The 26,311-nt window shown below is 38.1% G+C and overlaps 1 protein-coding gene across 1 annotated transcript in view; it reads left to right on the plus strand.

Moving 5' to 3' along the window:
* The window catches only part of Garem1 (GRB2 associated regulator of MAPK1 subtype 1), a 176,009-nt gene that overhangs the window by 137,946 nt on the left and 11,752 nt on the right, over nucleotides 1-26,311 (plus strand). The window contains exon 4 of the mRNA XM_070029371.1: nucleotides 16,332-17,504. Within this exon, the coding sequence (XP_069885472.1) occupies nucleotides 16,332-17,504 (1,173 nt within the window). The remainder of the gene's footprint in view (nucleotides 1-16,331; nucleotides 17,505-26,311) is intronic.

Raw genomic sequence — 26,311 nt, forward strand, 5'->3', positions numbered from 1 at the left:
CTTAAGCTGAAGAGCTCAGTACAGTGAACAGGCTCTAAGTTCAAGCCCCACCATGGACAAAATAAAAGAAACTATGTTTTGTTCTTTTGTGCATTTTTTTTCCTGTGGCACTGAATCTAGGACCTTAATCATACTAAAGCAAATATTTTACCACGGATATACTCCTCATCCCAAGAAGTCTAATTCCATTAGCATCTAAATATGATTTAAATCTTTCCTGAAATTTTAAAATATTTAATCTAATGAAAAAATATTTAGAAAAGAAAGTTAATATTTGTAAATTATTCTTAAAATATTTTATCTGCTAATAAATGATGAAAGTCAATCAAAAATTTTTATTTTTTAAATTTTTTTTTCAAAAAAGTTTTTGACTTAAGATTTCCTCTACTATTAAAATTCAGCATTCCATATTAGTCATGTACAGTATTTTGTTTTTATTTTTTTACTTTTTGAACACTGCTTGTGTGTGTATCTATGCATGAATACATACACATGCCAGTCCTAGGGCTTGAACTCACGGACTGGGCTCTGAAGGCTAGTGCTCTTCTACTTGAGCCACAGTTTTACTTCTGGCTCTTTGGTGGTTAATTAGAGATAAGAGTCCCATGGACATTCCTTCCTGGGCTGGCTTCAAACCACAATTTTCAGCTCTTAGCCTCCTGAGTACCTATGGTTACAGGTGCTGGCCACTGTTGCCTGGCTAGCTTAACTATTTCACTCAAGGCTGTTGTTCTACCATAAAAGCCATACCTCTACTTCCATATACAGTATTTTTAAAAGATGCTTCTATCAACTTTTCAAATATTTTTGCATTAAATCAACAGTGATTTAAAATATTATCTTGGAATTCATACATTTGATAGAGTGATTTTACTACATAGAATACCATGTTTGGGTGTAGTCATTAAAATGTGTATAATATAAAACTGAGCTTATAATATCCATAGAGCTGATTGGATATGAGCTGAGTTCCAGGCTGTACAAACATAAATATTTAATATCTTCACTCTATGACTTAACAAACATTTAAGAGCCATCACATCCAGCTTGTATCAGTCATTAAGACATGACTCATTTCTACTCAAGGAACAATTGATATACAAAAATTTGCACACCTAGTAAATAACTACCCAAGTAAGTAAGTACATAAGAAGAGCTATGGGAAGGTTTGTCTGGATACTACCTGAGCCAGAAGTAAACATTGAAAGTTATGGTCTTCTTTAATTAAAAGTAGACATGATTATAGTGTGTGTGAGAGAGCTGAGTTGATTTTTTTTAAATGGCATGGTTGGTCACTACTTTCTCTGGAGAAGAAAAAAAATGAAAAACAGCACTGTCTATTCACTGTGGTGGCTGGTTACCAGGAAACAGGTTTGTTTGTTTGGTTGTAAAACTTTCAAACCTCCTTAGAAAACTTCACCTTGTTCCTTCCACTTCAACGCATAAATTAGACCTGTAGGGCCCACCACTGAACATAGAACTTACTTAGGAATTGCAACTCTCATAATATTCAAGAGACATAAATATTCTTTGAAATAAATATTCCTATGTGTATGTTCATATACATAAAACGTGTATATTCACAGGTTCAAATTTAAGTGAATTGTAGTAAGAATTTGAAGCATCAATGATTGATTTTCTAAAGTGAACTTACGAGAATTAGATAGTTAATCATCAAGTATATTTTGAGCTCCTATTACATGCCAAGCACTGTTGTGGTCTCTGGAAATATGGAGTGAATATGCAAATACCTATTTTCAAGGAAACCACAATTTGGTAGGGAATGTAGACAATAAATAAGTGTTCCCCTCCTTCCTCAAGTAGACATAACATGACATTTGGCAGCCTGGGCTACATAGTGACAAGATACTATCTCAATGGCAAGAAGAAGGAATGGAGGAAGAAGGAAGGGAGGAGGAGATACACAAATCTGGAACTTGGAGTCTGGGATGATATACATTTGGGCTCATAACCTTTGGGAAGGTATTTGAAGCTGTGAGTCCAGCTGAGCTGAACACAACAGCAACATTTTCAGTCAGGGTCCATTTATAATGTCTGTAATTTTGATTGTCATGACTATGATAGGAGACATTCTTTGAATAGAGGCCAGGAATGCTCTGTACATTCCACAAAGCACAAGAGAGACCCTCACAACAAAGAATTGTCCACTTCAAAATATTAAGTCTCAGGACTTAGAAACCCTAACCCAGAGACTAGATAGTTAAACAAGAGAGCAGAGGATTGAGCCTTGGAACATTTCAACATTTAGGGCCCTGCAGTGAGATAGGAGGGCCGCAAGTATTCCAGAAGCCACATGTGAAGCAGGACTAAATAACTGTATCAAATGCAGCTTAGTAACTGAATGAAATACAATCTCAAATTTAGCAAATGGAAATCACTGGTAGCCTTGACCCAAAGAAAATAATCAATACTAAGGCCTGGAAAATAAGCTAACCAGTGCTTACGGTAGGGGAGAGATTTGTTAAGGTAAAATTCAAGTGAGGTCCCTCAACCATCTTGTTTATTCCAGCATCCATGGCCTCATTGATGCAGGACTGAGTGATGTGCTATTAATCACATGTGCTCTTCTACCAGGTGAATGTAATCCAGATTAGCCTAGATGCTAATGAAGTATGATAACTCAGATGAATGCGTAGCACTGAGCCATAGAACTGGAAATGCTATATGACACATGGAACTCCACATAGGAATAGGAAGTAGGAGGCAAGATATTCATGAAAATCAGTCTTCATGATTCTGCTGATCATTTGTATGTGTTTTAACCAGTCCCTCAAAACTAAGAGCAAAACTAAGAGTTTACCTTGTTTTTAGAAAAGCAGTCACCTGCTGCTGTCACGTTGCTTTTTTTTAAAGCCTTTATCCATTTTTTTTCTTTACTTACATGGTGAGAATTTTGGTTTTGTTTACTTGCTTTTCTGTTCCTTTTTAACTATAATAGGCTTTTTCTGTCTTAGCGCTTAACTTTGTTTGTTTGGTTTAGTTTTGACTGCAGTAGCAAGGCCTAGGCACACTCTCCTTTAGCTTTTTTGCTCAAGGCTGGGGCGCTACCACTCACTTATTATTTTCAGCACCATCTCTATTCTTACGTTTAGTTCCAAAGTCAAAAGACATTTTTTTTGTCAGTCATGGGGCTTGAACTCTGGGCCTAGGTGCTGTCCCTTAGCTCTTCAGATCAAGGCTAGCATTCTACCACTTGAGCCACAGAGCCACTTCTGGCTTTTTCTGTTTATGTGGTGCTGAGGAATCAAACCCAGGGCCTCTTGCATGCGAGGCAAGCACTTTACCACTGAGCTACCTTCCCAAGCTCAAGACATCTTCTTTCTAAGTTGGCCATCCCAACTGAAGGCTTAATCCTTTGCCTTTTAATATAAAAACTGCCATATCAACTATTTCAGGCTATGCTTCTTTCTTTAAACAAAGTCATGGTGACCTAAACACCCTTGAGATGGTGTCATGGTTCAGACTCTTGACCTAGAGCTGAGTTCAGCCCAGGTCAAGATGCTGACGATGGCAGCAAGAAGGCCACTTCACCTCCTGAGCCCTCAAGTCTTCACTTGCAATATGGGGGCGATACTCCCCACCTTATGATTTGTTGTCAGAATTAAATGAAATAATGCACCTGAGTCCTTTGCAAGTGTCTAGAATGGGAGCTAGCAAACTGTGGCCCATGGCTAGGCCACCTATTATTCCAAATTAAATTGTGCTGGAATGTGGCCATTTGATTACATATTGTCTGGTTCTGCTTCACACCAACAGAGCTTCCAAGTTTCAAGAGAGCCAGAAGAGTTACTGTCTGACCCTGTAAGAAAATCTTACTAAAGAGTTTCATATTTAAGAAATATTTCCACCACACTATTCTATTTCACTTAACTCTTTTAATACTTCACACCCCGTGTTTTAATATTGAGAACATGCTACAGAGAAGCAGTTTTTATCATTGTTTCAAAATACCTCCTCACTTCATACATATTATAGTTATAGTGAATAAATTCTTTTAAACATGTTCAGCCCTTCAGACTCAGCCAAGTGATGATGAGAAATTTTCCCACACATGGGTTTTCTGCCACCAATTAAGTTCTAATGCAAGCTCTGTCCTCACTGTGACACTGTAAAGAAAGGGAAGAAGAGGCAGTTTTGATTTGGCACCTTGTCTTCACTGCTCCGCCTCCACAGCTTTATACATTGAAATTACTACCCTGGAGTCTAAAGCAGCCCAAATCCTCCAGGCTGGAATCTATAATGTTACTATTTTAGTTTACAGCCAGTGAGGGCTTTCTTTCAGCTGTTCCTGCAGAGATTTCCCCCAGAGGCAAAAGAACAAGTTTGCATTGTCTCAACTAAGGAAACTGACCTACTCCGAAATGAGAAAGTTTCCTTGTCACCGCTGCTGCCTTTTCCGTACCATCCAAGCTGGGTAGGAGCTGAACTAAGAGCCCTGTCACCTGCAAATCAGCTCCAAATTACTGCATGTGACACCTGCCGTGGCAAAGGTGTCATTGCCTAGCAACAGAGATGCTGATGGGGAGGGGAGAAGGATTTTAGAGGTAACTCCCTTTTTGAATATTGAGAAGTTGTAATTGCATGTATTTATGCATGTATTTAGAGGGTGATATATAGGTGTGTGGAATGGTTGAATAAAGCTAATTAATATATCCATCACTTGAAGTATTCAAGAGACAGTTCATCTGTTTGACTAGAACATTGTACCCTTGGACCAAGATCTCCCCATTCTCCCACTCTCCACTCTTCGGGAACTATCCATTCTATTTTCTACTTTTGTGTGTATGTGTGTGTGTGTGTGTATGTATATAATATTTCATGAAAAGTGAGAACATACAATATGTCTTTTTGTGACTGGTTCTTAACATAATATCTTCCAGGTTTGCCCATGTTATTGCAAATTATATTTCCCTTTTTCTTTTTCTTTATTTATATTTTTATTTTTGTCAATCATGGGGCTTGAACTCTGGGCCTGGGTGCTGTCCCTGAGCTCTTCAGCTCCAGGCGAGCGCTATACCACTTGAGCCACAGTGCCACTTCCGGATTTTCTGAGTGGTTTATTGAAGATAAGAGTATCAGGACGTTACTGCCTAGGCTGGCTTTGAACTGCAACCCTCAGATCTCAGCCTCCTGAGTAGCTAGATTTACAGTCGTGAGCCACCAGTGCCCGGCATTATTTCCCTTTTTCTTAAGACTTAATGGCAGGGGCTGGGAAGGTAGCTCAGCGGTAGAGTGCATGCCTTGCAAGCATGAGGCCCTGGGTTCGATTCCTCAGCACCACATAAACAGAAAAAGCCAGAAGTGGTGCTGTGGCTCCAGTGGTAGAGCACTAGCCTTGAGCTGAAGAGCTGAGGGACAGCGCCCAGACCCATGACTGGCAAAAAAAAAAAAAAAGACTTAATGGCATTCTGTTGTGTGTGTATATATATATATATATATATATATATATATATATATACAGAGATGCCTGTTTTAAAATAGGAGACAGTATCATAAAAGATTCAGAGAACGTATATAATAGAGAAATATAACCCAAAGTAAAAAAACAAAATCCTGTAATCCAACAGGACTAGGAGGTTGTTTACAGACTTGAGGTTTTTTAATATCCTATTTTCTATCTGAATTCATTTTTAAGCTAGATATACATAGTCAGTAATTAATGTATATGGCCTAACATGTAGCCAAAATTCTCCTGTCTCTTGTATTTTCTAAAACACATAGTTTGATATAACCGATTTGAATGCTTTTGTGAATGTTACACATGTAATGGATAGTGTATCTATACCATAGTATGATGCTAGTATTTAAAAAGTGAAATCCTGCCAGGCCACCAGTGGCTAGGGGTATAGCTAATCCTAGCTACTCAGGAAGGTAAGATTTGATGATGGAGGTTTGAAGCTAGCCTGGTGAGGAAAATGTATGAGACTTTTATCTCCAGTTAACTAACAAAAAGCCAGAAGTAAAGCTGTGGTTCAAGTAGTAGAACACCAGCCTTGAGAGAAAAATCTACAGGACAGTACCCAAGCCCATGATATTTGTTTCTATCATCGTTATAATATTTTAGTTAATTAGATAGTGTGGGTCAAAATGAACTCCTTCAAAAATACCCCTGTAAAGTATTCAGCTTTTAACTATATTAGTAGAGAAGCAAAGCTAGACATGAATACTCAAAACACTGTTACTTGAAACAGTGTTAGAGAAAAGTGACTAAAACACATTGCTGAATAAATAAACAAATGTCTAATGATTAATTCAATCAAATTAAAGTTTCACTCATTAATGCAACTTGATGCTGAACTTTGAATTTATCCAAGGCTTTCAACTTACTAAAAATCGATTTCTTTCTACAAGTCACAGATTTGAAGAAACCTGTGTGCTTTTATATTTTTGTGTTAGATACCCTTTTTTAAATTGCCATCTCAAAAAAAGAAAAAAAAAACACTGAGTAAATGAAGGACCTTCCACTTTTTCCAAGGAGTTACATTTCCATAGATGCAGGAGTTAAATATGTCATCTTATTTTTTCTTACTCATTTTAACAGAGGAATCTATAAGCAGAATTTTGAAAATATATTAATGGGGAAGTGAGTGGGTGCTTATGATTTTGTAATTACTGTAATTATTTACATTCTACCATCTTTCTAACCATATTTGCATTAAAATTTAAAGCAGCTTATTAGTAGATATTATTCTGCATGCATTGACTGTCCTGTGGTTGTCCTGTAAAGTAATGCAAAATTGTAGTAGTGAAATGGTGTTCTTTGGAGATTTTGTTGATTGTAGTTCAGCCCTGATCACCACTCCAGTTGAAAGTACTGCCCCAAGCTTGTGACTGGAGAGCTAAAAAATAGTCTCCTCCTTGTGTTTGACTTTATAATAATATCAGGGAGACTGTTTTTCCTGTGTTTTTTCCAAAATAGATAAAGGATCATTTCCTCCAGGAATTTCCTTTCTAGACAACAAGCTTTGGTGGGTTGATGTGAATTCTAACAACTTTTTTTTTTATTAAAATGACCATAATTCCCTTTCAGTTTCTTCCTATTACTTTCCTGCCATTTAAAGAGAATACTTGAACAAAATCTGAACTTAACTTCATCTCCTATTCTATAATTCATCGACACTCTTAACATCTCTTGAGATGTGTATGACTTTTGCCTTTATATGGAAAGACCCTGTACCCTTATTATTTGGTGTTTTTTGGTCTCATTTAATTTTTTCTGTTTGTTTGTTGCCTCTTAAATCTATTAGAATACTTGTTATAACAATCCTTTCCAGTTTTTATTTCCATTTCTGGTTGTCATGAATTAGAAATTGGTAGCTATGTTTGACAGAGTTTTATTTAGACTTGGAGCAAGTACACTAAGTACACTATCCTTACAAACCCTCATATCAGCTACATCCTTTCTTGTGGCTGCTCAGAGTCCTTCTAGTTTTTACTGCCTTTTTCTTGGCTCTTTTCCAGAAAGGTCAAGAAGTATTGATGACTGTGCATAGTTTTGTCAAATGTAAAAAGTAATTTTTCAGATGAAGATTAAATGAACTTTAGATGCAGCCAACTTTCATTTTTGTTTTTCAGTTTAAAAGTTGCATCATTCACTTAGGATGAGTCAAATGCCATTTTATTATCAACATTCTCTAGCATGATAAATTGGGTACATTTGCAGGGTTAATTGTTTTTTAGTGTTTAAAGACAGGTCAGTACTTTTTTTTGTCATCTGAGATTTTGAGACTTTTTCTGAAAAATTACCAATTGGCAAACCCTCTGCTGTGCTGTCAGATTAAATCATTGCCCTTCTATTTGTCAGCCTTGTCCTATTTCCTGTTTTAAAAAAAACATACATACCCACAATTGACATTTATCTTAACTTTTAGAATGCTGTTTTTTTTTCTCATTTCTGCCATTTTCCCAAAGGATAGAGTTATAAAAGTTGAATTTGGTAGGACTTAATATAATACTAATAATATCATTGTCTATTGACTGTCAATCAGATCCATCCTTGTTGTAACTTAAGAGTTAGAATTTTAACCTGCTGTTTGGTCATTAGAGAACTTATTGCCTATTACAGACACAATCAGTTTGTGTGTCTGTGTGTGTTTGTGTGTGCGCATGCACATGCACACACTGTGCATATGCATGAATGTAAAAAAATTTATTAATGTTTTAAAATGTTTCTTGACCAAGGGACATTAATTCTGAGTGGTATTATGAATGTTAAAACCCTGATTGTTTCCTGGATTAGACCTATTAGAGTTGTTTAGATAACACACTTTGAATTACTTCCTCTCAGGAAGCATTGAAACTGGAAATGTTAACCAGGCACACATACCAAAGCACTTAGATGGAACACATTGTTTCTTTTGCTCTTTAAAAAAATAAAAAGGGAAAGAAATTATGCAAATAAATCACATCTGTAGAAATCCAAGGAGACTGGCTGAACTGCCAAAGGAAGAACATTTATTTATAAGATTCTTCATTTGTCACTGACAGTGACCACAAAATTGGTCAGTACATTAGTCTCATAATTTATGTGGGGCTAATTGCCAGCATTAATGATGACATCAGAGTTGAAAACATAGACTTACAGATTGTACTCACATATGTTATGCATTTTTATATACTGAGTGGGAGTAACTTACTAAATACACACAGACAAAAATGTAGGCAAAGCCGTTGAATGCGCCCGGATACTGACATTTAGTAAGGATTACTTTGATCTATTTAATCTGTGCGCAAGACTGTCTGCTGCATGTATCAAAAGCTTACTGTCGTTCTCTTCAGTTCATTTGTGTGCAATACTTCCACTATACCAATCATTTTCATCCCTGTGGAAGGTTGATGTTTATAAAGGTAAATTAAGAAAAATGTAGTAAGTATACATTTAATGGATTAGAAACAAACATGCTTTGTTATTCCTTCATATTTGAAAGACGCTATTGACTCCTTGTCTATTCACTGGAAATAGTTTATTGCTAGAGTGAGTGAGTGAGTGTGTGTGTGTGTGTGTGTGTGTGTGTGTGTGTGTGTGTGTGTGTGTGTGTGTGATTCTCAACTGGGTAAACTGCCAGGTTTTTTTTGCAAAGTTGCAATAAAAAGAAGTACAGCAATTTAGCAGAGTTTTGCAGGCTAGTTTCTTCTAAATTAGTATATTTTGAATCCTTTGTATATGCTTACTTCCCTTGGGATATATCTGTAATGATATTCGGCTGTATTCGGTTATAAGGTTTTTTTCTGGGATAACACATTCAATAAAAATTTGAGCTAGTCCTCAGAACAGAGAAAAGGATAATGCTAAGAAGTAGTGGTTTGGGCTTGAAACAGTAGTAACTGAAAACCTAGATATCAATGTAAAAATGCAAGATGTGAAAAATACTGTGAAACTGAATTGCACAGAGTAAAACGTTTTATTGTTAATAAAAACAGTAGTCCTATTGGCCATCATTTATTGGATACCTACTGTGTCCCAAGCACAGTAGGCCCTTGTTCACATATACATTCATTTGGCCAGCAGAACAAAATAAATAAACATTATGAGGTCACTTAATGGTAAAGTCAGGATTCAAGCTCAGTTGGTAGTTTAGCTAATAAAATTAATAGTACAATATCAATCAAATTCCAAAATCCATTGATCTATATCCAAAATGGGCAAGCTCTTTCAAGAAAATGAACATGTAGATATTTTAGAGTTTGTGTAGGTTATAGAGTACTTGCTGCAAATACTCTACACTGTCAGTGTCCGGTAAAAGAAACCTCTACATACATGAATGGGACTAATGGTGTCCTAAATCAACCTTGTGTATAAATTAGTGGGCTGGATCTAGACTGTGGGCAGTCATTTGCTGGCATCTGATCTACAAATATTGGAGCTTAAAGTAGTATCTGTAGGGATAAGTATGCCAAAAGTTAAAGTGAGTAGTAAAGGGTGCTTGGGAACCAAAGTCATAAAATAACCTAAACCTTGAAGCTACAGATCATGTTAGAAAAGAAAGCCTTCACATGTCCCAAGTGCTGTCATTTAAAAAATGGTGCATTAGAGTTGGGAAGGTGGCTCAGTGGTGCTTGCCTTCATACATGAGGCCCTGGGTTTGATTCCTCAGCACCAGATAAGCAGAAAAAGCCAGAAGTAGAGCTATGGCTCAAGTGGTAGAGCGCTAGTCTTGAGCTGAAGAGCTGAGGGACAGCGCTCAGGCCCAGAGTTCAGGCCCTACGACGGACCAAAAAAAAAAAAAAGATACATTAGTGGTTTAAGAAAGAAAAAAGCTAAGTTATTTCTTCAAGGTCATGAAAAACATGGCTAAAGAACTCATATATCAGAGGACTAGATACATTGCTGTATCTAGTAGTTGTTTCCACTAGTGTGTAGAAAAAAAGGACACTAGTGGGAAAAGTGGGTGAGATATAAAGAAAACTTGAAGGTTACTGCATAGTACTACACCACAGTGACAAGTGTCGTGGTCATATAAGTTGTTACCTAGAGAAGGTAGATGTACGACACCCTTCCTCTGTCCCCCTGTGCATCTTTTTAGCCAATCCAAAATCATTTTAAACAAATATTTAGCATTCATTTATATACTTACATTTCAAAACTTATCATAATACAGAAGGGGGGATGCATTAGTGGTATAATGTTAGGGCCAGGTAAATACTGAGTCTGAAAAGTAAACAGTTAATCTGATATCTTAAAAAATAACACTTCTCTGAGTCACCTAAAGTGGACTTTAAACATTAGCAAGGTGAATTGCAATTAAGACAATATTGTGCTGCCATTTATGTATTTATGACTTGTGTAGAGAAATACACATTACCATGGTAACCACAGAGCTGTTGTTTTGTTTTGTTTTATTTTTACAGTACTAGTGTTGACAAATTGCTTGTTCTAGAGGTTAAAATTACACACAGATGACCTGGGATGTGATGAGAAAGACACTCTTTACAAAGATTGTTCTACCAAATTTTCTAAATACACACTGACAGTTGATACTCGATAAGCAATATAAACATCATCAGTCGTTTACCCATACTGTTTTTATTAATACAACAAAAAGTTCAATCTCAGCCTCCACATAACCCTGAGACCCAAGCCTGTTAAGAAAAGGGTAATAAAACCATACCAGTCTTACTGTGACAAAGATCTATAAATCATAGATCAAATACTGTCAGAGAGAATCATGCTCTATTAAATACACATTATCATGTAAGATTACTTAAACCATATAGTTATTTTAATATTTAGATATCTACTATTAAACATTAAAGTAATACATCAAATTTTAAAATAAATGACCACATTTGATTAAATTTTTAAATTTCTTCATAGAAATTTTCAGGCAAATGGAATTACAAGACATATTACTCAATACTCTCAACACCAGAGCGTTAAAGGTATGAAATTGAAAGATCAAGTATAAATTTTTTTGTCATTTTTCTGTGATATAGTCTCAAAATACCAAGTGAATAAATTAAAAAAAACCTTTTTGCAGTAAGATATGATACATGAAGAATAATAAACATTCAATAACTGAGTTGAAAACATTCACAACTGATAGAGTCCTAATAAAGGAATAAAAATCTGAATACATGTTGAGAGTTACAATCTGCCTATTTGGAAGTCCCATTGATATCATGTCCTGACAAAACATCAACACATTTAATATATTTCAAAGAAAATGCACAGTACACACCACAGACAAAATGATTCAATAGGGCTGGGAAGATGGCTCAGTGGTAGAGGGCTTGCCTTGCATGCATAAGGCCCTGGGTTTGAGTCCTCAGCACCACATAAGCAGAAAAAGCCAGAAGTGGCATTGTGGCTCAAGTGATAGAGCGTGAGCGTTGAGCTGAAGAGCTGAGGGACAGAGCCCAGGCCCAGAGTTCAGGCCCCACAACCGGACCAAAAAAAGAAAAAGATTCAACAGGTCATCTGGAAAAATCAGTAGGCAAAAATAAAAAAAAAAAACAACTTAATGTCTTTTTTTCCCATTTTTAATTTTTAAATAATTTTATTTCTAAAAAATATTACCAAATTCACTGAATACTGACCAGCTTATACTATTGTCCATTTGCCCACATTTGTTCTTATCATCTTCTACCCCCTCACACACACCCTCATATGAACAAATATACCATATGTCTTACATTTTTTCTGAATCATTTGAGAGTAAGTTGAATACATTATGCCCTTTCCCTCTTAATAGATCAGTGTATTTTACTGAAGAATAATGGTATTTTGTTACAGAAATCTGGTACCTTAGCAATAAGCAAATTTATTTACCCTTCCTAATCAAAATTTACCAGTTGATCCAGTATATTTCATTTGCATTTACTTTTTATTTCTGTTTATTTCACTTTAATCTGAAATCATTTTTTTTATCTTTTCTCTTGCATGAACATTGAGTTAAGAGTATACCTGAACCAGGCGCCCATGGCTCACACCTATCTAGCTACTCATAAGGCTGAGATCTGAGGATCATGATTCAAAGCCATCCCAGGCAGGAAAGGCCATGAAACTCTTATCTCCAGTAAACCACCAGAAAACTGGAAGTGGCACTGTAGCTCAAGTGGTAGAATGCTAGCCTTGAACTGAAGAGGGACAGCACTCAGGCCCAGAGTTCAAGCCCCATGACCAACAACAACAAAAAAAGAGTTTATACCAGGCTAGGAGTTTCTCAGGCTAGGAGTGTAGCTCAGTGATAGAGTGCTTTTCTAGCATAGTTGATGCCCTAATCTCCATTCCCAACACAAGGAAGGAAGGAGGAAGGACAAGTATTGCTCAGTTTGTCTCATCTTTCCTCATGTTTAGGTTCTGGGATGTTACATAGGTGAGGTCCTGAGCAGCTCTGACTATACATTGCTAGTATGCCTCTTTTTGGTGGTACTTAATTTGATGGTCTAGTCAAGGTGTTGTCTTTTACCTCATCTCAACTAAGGAAAACACTTAAGGCCATGCATATAACTTCTTTCAAACTTGATGCATTCAGCATTCACTGGTCATCTTGTGTCAACCAATCTTTACTATGATAGCTGTAAAACAGATTTTTCTGATTCAGTCTCTCCATATTGTTTTTCCCCATTCATTTTCTTCACTTGTCCTTTTTTTGCTGTCAGTATATACTTGGCAGTTTTTATTTTATTAGATTATAATAAAACATATTATTAGATTATATTATTAAATTATAATTAGATTTTAATTTTATTAGATTATAATTAGATTATAATGGTATATTTATTGTGATTCACAAGTTGTCCCAGGTGCTGTCAGTAGGAACCAACTCAGGCTGGGTCCTGGTTTTTTTTTAAATTTTTTATTGTGAAAATACTGTACAGAGGGGTTACAATTACATGGGCAAGATAATGAGTACATTATCTTATCAAGCATTGTTGCCTCCTCCTTTGTTTCCCCTTCCCATCTCCCCACCCCTCCTGTGTTCTTTTGACACATGCTCATTGTCTTATGAATGCTTTACTGTCTGGCACAACCAAATGTTCCATTTGGCACAACCAAATGTACCTCTCCGGTGCCACACCTGGAACTGGTCATTTCTTTGAGGGATCCTGCTTCCTTTTACTAGAGAATACTTTGAGTCACAAGGAACTTTAGATACTAGTTACTTGGGAAGAAAGCTAACGTGTGTGTGTCTGTCTGTCTGTCTGTTTATTTGTGTGTGTGAAAGAGAGAGAAAGAGAGAATATATGTGAATCATTTAAAATTCTGCAATTCTAAATCAGTTCTCAAGGAGTTCTGTCTTGCTCACCTGCTTATACTGCTTTAACCCATCCCATGTTTCCGTCACTCCTTCCACAGCAAAAACTGTAATCTTCAACACATCAACATATTCACTCATTTACTCAGTCTTACTGTATACATAAAGTTGATTCACATGCTTTTCTCTTAAAAAGGGTTAAAGGGAACAAATGATTATCAATATCCACCCACCCATTCCCACTCCCCTGCTACCAGCATTACACAGTCAAAGGCAGTTTTCAGGATTGACAATACCTAGGATAGAGCAGCATTCCAGATTAGTTGTCCCTGTACCCAAAGTAGTTATTTTACAAATTTGGAATACAGTTGGGTTTAATCCATTTCCGTTTGCATTCAGAGTGGTTCGTTTTTAAATCTTATTGACTTAATTCTTTGTACATGTATAACATTCACATACATCCTAAAAGGAAAACTGTAAAATAGTTTACTCAGAGAGATTCCATTTTCACTCATGTTACTTTTCCTTGGTTCCTCCCTACCCTATCTGCTATAAGCACTCAACTTCATTATTTGCTGGCTTATTCCATTCCTTTTTTCACAAGAATAAGAAGAAAATACATGCGTACCCCCATTTTCTTTTTTTTATTGTAAAGATACTGTGCAGAGGGATTACAGTTACATGAGTAAGGTAATGAGAACATTTCCTATCGATCCTTGTTACCCCTTCTTTATTTTTCCCCTGCCCCCTTTTTTCTTAAACAAAAACATATGTATATTTTATAAACTTTTTTGCATCTTGGTTTTATCCCTTTAATATGTCATATAATTTCAAATCAGTATATCAATAATCTGTCAGCTAAAGGTTCTTTTGCTGTATTCATATGGAAATCACAAATAGGCAAAGTGCAGCTCCCATAGTTGCCAACAACTCTGAGCTTTGAGTGCCAGCTACCCAGCACAAGCTGCTAGTGCTAATAGCTCTGTCAGCAGCCTTTGGTAGCTGCTCAACTCACACTGACTCTTTGGAGCTCTTCCCATTGCTGGGACCAGTTCTCTACAGCTCTTCTCTCTTCATCGTTTTTTGCCTTCCACAATCCTTCACCTCTCCATTGCCTCTCATCTGCTCAGCACTTCTGCAATTGTTCACAATCTTAGTTCTCCAGTCTCTCCAACTGTCTACTCGCTGGAACTTATCAGTTCTCTTCTAGCTGCTAGATGTGTGCAATGCTTGCAGGAATTGCTGTTCTTCTTGTTGCCAGCATAGCTCAATCTAATCATGCTTAAAGACCATAGAACTACTCAAATGAGGCTTTATTGGGGCCTAGTCTGCAGCACAAACAGGACAACAGTATGTGAAAAGGAAGTCACCCTAGAGGTGGTAAGAGAATTGTTTGCTTTATATAGCTTACTTGCAAAGCATGCACACATATTTTGGTATAGAATACTAACTGTACCTTTTGCATAATCATACTAGTGTAACTAAGACTGGACTGGCCAGCCTGATCCAGCTGTTGTGGGCAGGAGACATCTGAAAGTCAACAGAAGCTGCGTGTAGAGGGAGATGTGCTGAGCTCTGAAGTCATCACAGGGTGTCTAGAGTGATCATGACTGAAACAGAGTCTCTTGACACAGCAGCTGTGGAAGTGATTTTGCCTGGAACTGAAGCAATGGCTTCTGTGGTGGTCATGGCAGCTGTGGCACTTTCTTTGGCTGGACTGAAGTCTCTTCCAGGTGGCAGCGGCTGATTAGAGTCTCCTTAGCAGCTGTAAAGTGTTTAAAGTAGTTACAGCTGTCATGATGACTGCTCTCGTAATCCTGAAAGAAGCAGCTGGTTGATTGACAGCTCTATAGATTCTACGAAAGCAATGGGACTGAAGCTGAGGTTTATACCTTCTCAGATGGAACTTCAAGAGTGGCAGCATTGTTACTTTTAGCGTTGCAGGACTCAGGATGGCAAGAGACAGTACTACTAATTCCCAGCTGACCTATGTCTCTGTCTGACCTGAGATAGTCACCCAGTTCTGCTCCCTGGCAGTAGCCACTACTGTACCTGGCCTAGCACTGTCAGTTCACTCACTAGACAGCTAGGAGGAAAAAGACATGAAAGATTTTTTTAAACAAAGATATAAAACAAAGCTTGACATTCTCCTATAAACCTTTATCTAACAACACTTAGCCTCAGCCAAACACCAGGTTGGAGGACTGGATTCTCCTAATCTGTCTCCATTGTCCTCATGCTTTTTTGTGTAGGACCATTGTGTGTGTATATTATAGCTCTTCTAGTTGGTCTCCTCTGGGCATTTAGATCATTTCAGAGACTGTGCAAATACAAATAATGCTGCAATGAACATATGCATAGTTTCATAATATTAGAAGATTGTCTTTAGGTAAACTCTTAGACGTAGGATTTCTGGGTGGAAGGATGAATGCAAATGTAGTTGGGTTCAAACATGCCTGATACACACTCCAGTGTAGTTTGTCAAAATTCCATATTAAAATACCTCATTTTCCTCAGTATGTGTGTATATCCATGTCTTGATAGGAAGTTCTTTACCTGTGTGTTTGAAAGACTAAAGGCATTAACCTGCAGTTTGATTGATCACATTTGTAGGTTGCTTCCGGTGAATGCAATGAAGACACTGAAGTTTACAACATCACCCTGTGTACTGGGGATGAACTCACTCTTATGGGGCAGGCAGAAATCCTTTATGCTAAGACTTTCAAGGAAAAGTCACGCCTCAACACAATCTTCAAAAAGATTGGGAAGCTCAATTCCATCAGCAAGCTGGGAAAAGGCAAAATGCCATGCCTCATTTGCATGAATCACCGGACCAATGAAAGTATCAGCCTTCCATTCCAGTGCAAGGGCAGATTTAGCACCCGAAGTCCCCTGGAACTTCAGATGCAAGAGGGTGAACACACCATCCGTAACATTGTGGAGAAAACCCGGCTCCCTGTGAATGTGACTGTGCCCAGTCCTCCACCCAGAAACCCATATGACCTCCATTTCATCCGAGAGGGGCACCGCTACAAGTTTGTGAACATCCAGACCAAGACCGTGGTGGTTTGCTGTGTGTTGAGAAACAACAAGATCCTCCCCATGCACTTTCCATTGCACTTATCCGTCCCCAAGTTCAGCCTCCCTGAACACCTGGTGAAGGGAGAGCTGTGGCCTGAAACCCTGGTCCATCACTGGCTGGGTATCTGTCAAGAGCAGTTTGACATTGACGAGTACTCACGGGCTGTCCGTGATGTGAAAACAGACTGGAACGAGGACTGCAAGAGTCCCAAGAAGGGCCGCTGCTCGGGCCACAACCATGTCCCCAATTCCCTAAGCTATGCTCGAGATGAGCTTACCCAGTCCTTCCACCGGCTTTCAGTCTGTGTATATGGCAACAATCTCCATGGCAACAGTGAGGTCAACCTCCATGGCTGCCGGGACCTGGGGGGAGAATGGGCTCCCTTTCCTCATGACATCCTGCCCTATCAGGACTCTGGTGACAGTGGGAGTGACTACCTTTTCCCAGAGGCTAGTGAAGAGTCTGTGAGTGTCCAAGGAAAGTCAGAACTCCCTTATGAAGAGCTTTGGCTGGAGGAAGGCAAGCCCAGCCGTCAGCCTCTCACTCGGTCACTGAGTGAGAAAAGCAGAGGTGACCCATCTCGAGGCTCTGTCAGGTCTAAATGTACAGCTTCTCCTCTTCTTGTCCCTGAGACTCTTGGAGCTGCAATGAAGTCTTCAGAAATTGCCCTACCTCCACCTCCGGTGCCTCCCAAATCTGAAGCCGTAAGTTGTTTGCTTGTGAGTGGTGTGTCAATCTTTCTGTCTCTGTGCTCAGTCCACTGTACTGTTTCTTTGGACAGTATTGGACCTTGAACTCGGGCCCTTTAGGTTGCCTTTAGGTGCTCAACCACTTGAACCACACTACCAGCTCCACTCATTTTTTTTACAGAAAGGGTTATCATAATGAACAAATGTGCTTAATTGGATTGAAATACCAATGTTACTAGGTTACTCCACTAATAAGGAGTTAGAGTCAGGTGAGAATGTCATGTTGGTTGAGAAACTTCTTGAGATATTTTTTTTTGTCAGTCATGGGGCTTGAACTCTGGGCCTAGGTGCTGTCCCTCAGCTCTTCAGCTCAATGCTAGTGCTCTACCCCTTGAGCCACAGCTCCACTTCCCTTCTTGAGATATTTTAAGAAGAAATGTTTAAACCTGACTTTGGAGCTAGAGGCATTAACTCAAATGGCAGAGTGGAGACCCATGGTTCTCATTTACAGAATACATAAGCAAACATATAAACAACCCACCCACCCTGACTTGTTATTTCCTAGAAAACTGGTTATAGGAAGTAGACCCTAGGCCAAGAAAGAGGTAATTGCTCTAACAGAAGTATTCGGTGACAATGCCTAGACTATAGCGGGTAGTAACAGTAAGTGGTGGGGAGAAATGAGGTGCTTTGGAATATAGTTTGAAGATAGACCAACAGTCGTCACTGACAATGAATGGACGAGGGAAGTAAAGGAAAGCAAGCAATAAAGGAAAACTGGGTGGTTAGCAGATCAAAAGTGGATGTTAATGTCATTTGCAGTGATAGGATGTCTGAAAGAGGAGTATAAAATATGAGAGACCGCAGAGAGGAACCAGGAGGCATCAAGCATCATTTGTAACTTTTTCATGTATCCCTGACAGTACACTGAGGTGAAGCATGAGTCTGTGTATACACACACACACACACACATACACACACACACACACACACACACACACACACACACACACACGCACACACACACAGAGCAGAATCAGGTGCCATATTGTTATGCTTAGATCTTAAAACATTACCCAGAGCTTGATGGATCTCCCATGAACTTTTCATGCTAAAAGATCAGTCAGGAGCTGTGTGGAATATGGCTAGCGGAGCCTATGGTTACAATGCATATGGTCTTAGGTTCAATCCCCATAACTCCCGAAAAAGTAAAAAGTCATTACAAATAGGAGAAAGGACTTTTGGCTTTGATGTGGGTTTGTTGTTTTGTTTTGTTTTGTTTTGTTTTGTTTTGAGTAACATCCACTCTGAACCTTTGCTACTCAGTTTGATCATTGTTATACCTAAAGAAAGGATGCACTAAAAGAATCAGACAGCATTATCTTTATATGTATAATATGTATTATGGTGATACACTTTGTTTCTATCTCTAGTGGAGTCCATTCTAAAAAAAAATTTACATGAATCCCAGTGTATTAGAAGAATTAAAGTCTAAACACACCCACAGCATGGGATTGAGAACCAGTGGTCTTTGGGTCTCTGTCCACTCTTCCTCCATTGACTGGTCTCCAGAAACACCCTTGGAATCCTGAGTCTGTGAAGAACCCAGTTTTAAAACTATGGAATTACTGGGGCCAATGCTAAAAATACAAACAACCATAAAACCTGGACTGTGGATCCTGGTAGCTTTCAGTTTGATGTAGAAAGTGAGCAGATGTGCCAGGCACCAGTGGCTCACACCTGTAATCCTAGCTACTAAGGAGGCCAAGATCTGAGGATCATGGTTCAAAGCCAACCCAGGCAGGAAAGTCTTTGAGACTCTTATTTCCAATAAACCACTAGAAAACCAGAAGTGGCACTGAGGCCCAAGTGGTAGAGCACTAGCCTTGAGCTGAAGAGCTGAGGGACAGCACTCAGGCCCAGAGTTCAAGCCCCACGATCGGGAAAAATAATAAAAGAAAGTGAGCAGATGAAAATCAGCCAAAAAGTGATAATAGAAGAGAGAGACAGATAATGTGTGTAGGAAATCATAGAACAAAGAGAAACTTCTAGCTGGGAATGAATGATAACTTTCATGAAGATTTTGTTTTATGTGAGTTCAGAGAATATACATAAAGGAAGAGCAGAGAGATGAGAAAGACCATTTCAAGTAAAGCATGAACAAGGGTATGGGAGCAGGGGCAGCTTAAACATGTAAGTTCTGCCTGGCAGCTTGACAGGGTTCAGTAGGGTACATGAAGGACAGAGGTGGCCAAAAGGTTGGCCGCAACACATGGACAGCCATAAATGTTGGGCAGTTCATGTGAGGCATTTTGCTTAGCTGTCCAGAAAGAGCCCTCATTTCTACAAAGGTTTCCTGAGAGAGGCCCCATCTCTTGCTTCCTAGAAACTTCAAGTCTGCACGGATTCCCTTTGTTGCTTAAAGGATCTTGGAGGAACCTTCAGCCACAAGCAGAGAGATACTCAATAAGAAAAGGGAATATTTAGGGAATTTTTGGAGGAATCAAGGTCCTTGGTCCTTGTAGTCATGTCAGTGGTTCAGTCAGCATGTTTCCCTTCTTCCTGCTCTGCCCCCCCCCCAAAATTAAGGAGACACTTTTTCTAGGAAGTACTAGGCACCTTTAGTGAAGTCAGAACTCAGCTTTGTAATGGTGATATTTGACGGTTGGGGGCCTTGATCTTTATTCAGAACATTAACTATATGAGCTTCTCCTCTTTAATTTTGGTCCTATCTGGCATGTAATGAGTGGCTCTCAGATTTGTTGACATAGCAAAATCTAAAGGTAAGAAATCAGCATCATTTGTATTTGTATCTGTGTATACCTCTGTGTGTGTGTGTGTGTGTGTGTGTGTGTGTGTGTGTGTGTGTGTGTGTGTGTGTGTGTGTGTGTGTGTGCGCATGCATGAGTGCGTGCGTGTGTGTCTGGTCAAAGGTGAATAAGGACATAAACATTAAGAAGTCCAATTTTGACCTTGATACTAAACTACAAACACTACCGTTAAATTTAAAACTGAAAGCAAATGTCATTTTAAAAAAACAAGAAAGAAAAGATTTAGACTTCCAGTCCAAGCTATTATCTCTTATGACATAAGAGAATGTCCAGTGTTTATAAATCATTATAAACAAAGATTTTTATAAACACCTGAAATCGTTTACTTTTAAGAAAAAAAAATCTTACATTTTAAATGAACTCTTTTTTTTAAAATTGGTTCTTCAACCATGAAATGAATTTTCCCTTCTTTAGGATGAGTGTGGGATCAAAGAACGTCATAATTTTTAGATACAGCTCCAGCTTGTAATTTTTAAAAGGGAACTTTAGTGGGGCATAAATTCAACTGCTTCTACAGAACTAACTAAAAGTTCTGTTTTCGATAGAATGGGAGTTCTAGAAAAGATGTAATATGTGTCTAACATCCCACCTAGATGGCAATGAGCTTTCCAGTAAGGGAGGGCAACAGGGTATCATCTGGGAAGATGACAGCCCCTACCAGGTCCTCAGGAATATATGATAAGGCCATGGACCAATCAAAAATATGCTGTCTCATAGTAATAATGCAAAGCTGATGATGGGCTTATGAACTGTTTCATTAACCCAGCCATGTGAGGAAGGGTCTTAAAGGTGTAGTAGCTGCATTGTAGTACATGTCAGCTTTTCTTTTTCTTCTAATTATGTGTCACATTCAGTTCCAGTGTCCTAAGTTGTGATATGATTATACTCTCTCTAGCAGATTTTCATGGTCTTTGATTCTTTTTTGTGAAAATAAGAATAAATCTTTCCCCTTCAACAATCATGCCTGATTAGAATGACGCTATAGTCATCTTGTGTCTTTGTAAAGATTAATACAGGTTTTTGAACATAATACTGCCATTTATCCTTTGGGGTATGAGAAACTATTCCCTGACAGAACTGTCCTCAGGAAAAGTAAATGGTTGTAGGTTCCAGAAGTAAATAAGACTTGGCCACTCAAATCCTCTAGCAGTATTGCAGCCAGGTCCAAGCTGAGGGAGAGCATGCCCAGCTTACTGGGCAGTGCCACTGTCACTTAAAATTTTGCAGGGAGGCCATGAACCAAAATGACTCTCTTAAGTGAATTATCCTTATTGATCCAGTCATTTATTCTAAACATATCCTCTGTTTCATAACATTGTGGGCCTCCATACATCACTTTAATTTATGAGTATTGGCTAATATGTCTAAAATATTTATCCAAATATACTCTACAAATGACAAGCTTGATTCAAAAGCTTTTTTCCCTCCATATTTTTTTCTTTTTAGAAAATACAATTTTAGGGCTGGGAAGATGGCTCAGTGGTAAAGCACTTGCCTTGCATGCAAGAGGCCCTGGGTTCGATTCCTCAGCACCACATAAGCAAAAAGAAAAAAGCCAGAAGTGGCACTGTGGCTCAAGTGGTAGAGCACTAGCCTTGAGCTGAAGAGCTGAGGGACAGCACCCAGGCCCAGAGTTCAGGCCCCATGACTGGACCCAAAAAAAAAAGAAAATACAATTTTAAAAAACAATGACAGGAACACTTTATATAATATGGAATTATATACATAGAATGACTCCCTTACTGCTCTGTTCTATACAGTGAATTACAAATGGTAATCAAAACTGTTAGGTTGTGGGTATATACCTTAATCGTAGAACACTTGCCTAATGTAGGCAAGGCTATATAGGTCCAATCCCCAGCCCTCCCTGCCAAAATACAACTATTGAGTAATCCTCTAAAATCTCTTGCACAACAGTATCTTACCAGGAAAAACCAAGGCCCATTGATCAATATCCTTCATCTGTCTCTAGTAATAGAAAACAAAAGCAAAGAAAAAAATTACATCTACACTTTACTTTGCTGTTAACATTATAGCAGTTCCTGACATTAGTAAGAAGAAATCCATAAAAGAAGCTCTAAGTTTTGAGCTGTTCATTTAAAACAACTGTATTGTGGTACTGATGAATTTGTTTAACCATTAGCAAACCATTGACAGGAGAAAGGTATAGGGAAAAGATGAAGTGATAATCCATATTCATCACTAGGAGACTGGGAGATAACCATGTTGTTGTTTGAGAAAAACAAGACTAAAGGATGGATTGAATGCCAGATTGACTGGGCCTAATGTGAGTACTTGAAAAGACTAATTTGACTGTATGTTGGAATGTCTCTAGTCTGCACGGGGGAGACTGCACAGTCAGTGGAAAACTAGAAGGAAGTACCATGAATCCTGGGAATCTTTATTAAATCCTCTCATGAATCAGAGGAAAAACTGGTCCACCATACTAGAGGACAGTATATAGTATTGAGTTAGAGAGGCGCGCTGGACGAGGATCTGCACCCTACCACATAGCAGTTTCATACCTTGGGCAAAATCACCTCCTTACTAAGTTCCAGTGGAGATGATAAATTCTTCATTGCATTATTGTATCATACAAAGTGTTCGGCATTTTTCCTCAGTGCCTGGTAAGCATTTAAAATAAAGAATAGTAATAATTTAATATAGATGGATTCCATCTAAGAGCCAGATAGGAAATGATTTTTCAAGTCTTTTCTCTCCCATCCATCTTAACCAAGAGATGGGGAAAGTCTCCCTTTTCCACTTTATGAGGCCCCTCCACAGAGTCAGGGCTTGTCTACCTCCAAGGCCAGTCAGCAGTGGTAGCCCTGACGCCAAGATGGGCTCCTTGTCCTCATTCCCCAAATCGTGTTTGGTAGTTTCATCTTCATTAGCTGTTTCAGAAAGAATTTTTATTTTCAAAATAGATTGTGTTATAGTTACCTGGCTGTGGAGTTATTATAAACTTGGCAATAATCACAAGGCAAAAGAAAGAACCTCCCCCGCAAACTGCCTAATACCTTGTGGATCTCAGTAACAGAATCCTGTAATTGAAGGCATTAGAGAGCTTGAAGAAATTTAGGGTGCTTGTAAAAAGGCTGCCTGTGGCTCTAAAGCTGTCAACAAGTATCAAGACACTTCAGGTCAACCTGTATGGTAGTCTTAAAGCTGAGAATTTTCCAAGAATAATTCCATTCCTTAGGCACGGCTGAGCTAGGCCATGGTGCCAACAGATCTTGCACCCTGGATATGTCCATCATCTAGAATTAGAAGGTTACGTGACTACCCAAAGTAAGAAAGTGCCATAAAAGTATTTGTTTATAAACAAGGAAGTGACCACAGAAAAACAATTCTGTTCTGAAATTTTTATTTTGGCTTTGGCTTTTTTCTCTATCACATATTAATGTTAGAAAAGACGTTGAAGGACAGGTTTTCTTTTTTGCTTTGTTTCACTTCATTTTGTTTTTGTTTTTTGAAACTGAATCTCCATAGTAGCCCAAAATGACATTGAACTGATCTCTACCTCCCAAGTGCTGGGATTACTGTCTTGTATTTGTCTAGCACAAAGGGCAGGTTTTCTTAAAATAATTTAATGATTCAAGTTTAGGTAGTAAAAAGATTAATATGGAATTAGTGATTGGGATAGCTCAGTGACAGAGCTCTTGCTAAGAAGAGGAGGCAACAATGCTTGATAAATATACTCTTTACCTTGCTCATGTACTTGTAACCCCTCTGTATAGTATTTTCACAATAAGACAAAGAATAAGTGAGTGCCTAGGTTTAATCCCAAGCATTACACAAAAAGAAATACAGGACTGATTATTTACTTCTCAGAATAACTACTCTATAAAAAACATCCACTCAAGATTCCACTAATTAATGAGGTCTCCTAAGGCATTTGACATTTAATTAATTTTAATTATAACTTTGAAGAGTATTGTGTAAGCAAGCAATACCTACATTTCCATTTGTTAACTGAAATAAGGGCTAAATTATTACTATGTTTGGGTAACATGTAAACTAATTGCCTTGCATTTTATGTATTTATTTTTATTTTTATTACCATACTAATTGTACAAAATCATGGACTTTATTACGTAATTTTCAAATCTGCATGCGAAGTATTTTGCCCATGTTCATTCCCCCATTATCTTCCTTTGTCTCCTTCCCACTGACCTTTTCCTCTTCCGAAGTCCTACACTTCTAATTTAGTGTCTATTATTTTTCTACCTAAATTCTACATATGAGAGAAAATAGTATTTTTATCTTTCTGAGTCTGGCTGTTTGCTTAACATAATGATCTCCAGTTCCCTGAAAATGGCATTACTCCATTCTTTTTTATGGCTGAATAAAATTCCATTCTGCCCCCCCCCCTTTCTTGTCATCTCTCTCCCCTCCCCTACTCTATTCTCCTCTCTCCTTTTTTCCCCTGATGGGCACCTAGATTAGATATTATGAATAGTGCTGCAGTAAACATAGGTGTGCTGAGACCTCTAGTGTATACTGACTTAGGCTCCTTCAGGTGTACACCCAGAAGTAGTATAGCAGAATCATAACAAAATTTTAGTTCTGAAGGATTCTCCATAATGGTTTCCATGGTGGCCACACTAATTTATATTCTCACCAACAGTGTATGAGGGTGATTTTTTCCCCATATCCTTACTAGCTTTTGATAATAGCCTTCTGTATAGGGTGGGGTACAATTGGATTTTCTTTATGGCTAAGCATATGGAACATGTCTTTATGTATAATTTATTGGACATTTGTACTTTCGAAAATTGTTCAGTTCACTTGCCTACCTATTAATTAGATTTTTTTTGTTCTTTGGTCATTTAATTTTTATTTTTTCTAGAGATTAATCACCTGTCCAGTAAATAGCAGGCAGAGGCTTTCTCCTATTCTATAGACTGTCACTTCACCCTGGTCATTGTCTCCTTTGTTAAATGAAAACTTGTCTGATGCAGTGCTATTGTCAGTTCTTTCTATTATTTTACAAGATATTGGAGAGCTACTCAAGAGTCAAATCTGCATTTTCCTATATCTTAGGAGTATTTCCCCTATATTTTCTTTCAGTGCTTTTTAAAGTTTCAGCTCGTACATTAAGGTCTTTGGTCTATTTTGTGCTGATTTTTGTACAGGGTTAGAGATAGATGTCAAATTTCAGTCTTCTATGTGTAGATATCCATAGTTATCCACACTATTTATTGGAGAGACTGTTTCTCCAGTGTATGTTTGGGGCATCTTTATCAGGAATTGGGCATCTGTAGCTCCATGGATTTATTTCTGGATCCTCTCTATTCTATTTAGTTGGTAGTTGCCCGTGCCATGTTCCTTTTGTTACTTTGCTCTATGGTATAATTTAAAGTCAAGTGTTGTGATGCTTGAGCATTGCTGTTTTTGCTAAAAATTGCTTTGCTATTCAGAGTCTTTTGTACTTTCCATATGATTTAAGATTAATTTTTCTATTTCTGTGAAGAATGTTGTTAGAATTGTGATGGTTATTGCATTGAGTCTATAGGCTGAATTCAGAAATATGGACATTTTCATGATATTCTATCTTTTAGTGTCTTCTATAATATCTTACTTCAGTTTTTTATGGTTTTTATTATAGAGATCTTTTATGTTTTAGTTTTTTCCTAGATGTTTCTTCTTTGAGACTATTGTAAATAGTATAGATTTCCTGATTTTTTTCTCATCCTCTTTGCATTGGTATATAAAGAAGCTATATTTTTTTTTTGGGGGGGGGGGTCCGGTCATGGGGCCTGAACTCTGGGCCTGGGCACTGTCCCTCAGCTCTTCAGCTCAAGGCTAGCACTCTATCACTTGAGCCACAGCGCCACTTCCGGCTTTTTTCTTTTTGCTCATGTGGTGCTGAGGAATCAAACCCAGGGCCTCAGGCATGCAAGGCAAGCGCTCTACCACTGAGCCAATTACCAGCCCCAAGAAGCTATATTTTTGTATGCTGACTTTGTATCTTACTACTTTGTTGAG

This window comes from Dipodomys merriami, unplaced genomic scaffold (assembly GCF_024711535.1).
Source record: "Dipodomys merriami isolate MVZ:Mamm:240054 unplaced genomic scaffold, mDipMer1.0.p SCAF_2, whole genome shotgun sequence".
NCBI lineage: Eukaryota > Metazoa > Chordata > Mammalia > Rodentia > Heteromyidae > Dipodomys > Dipodomys merriami.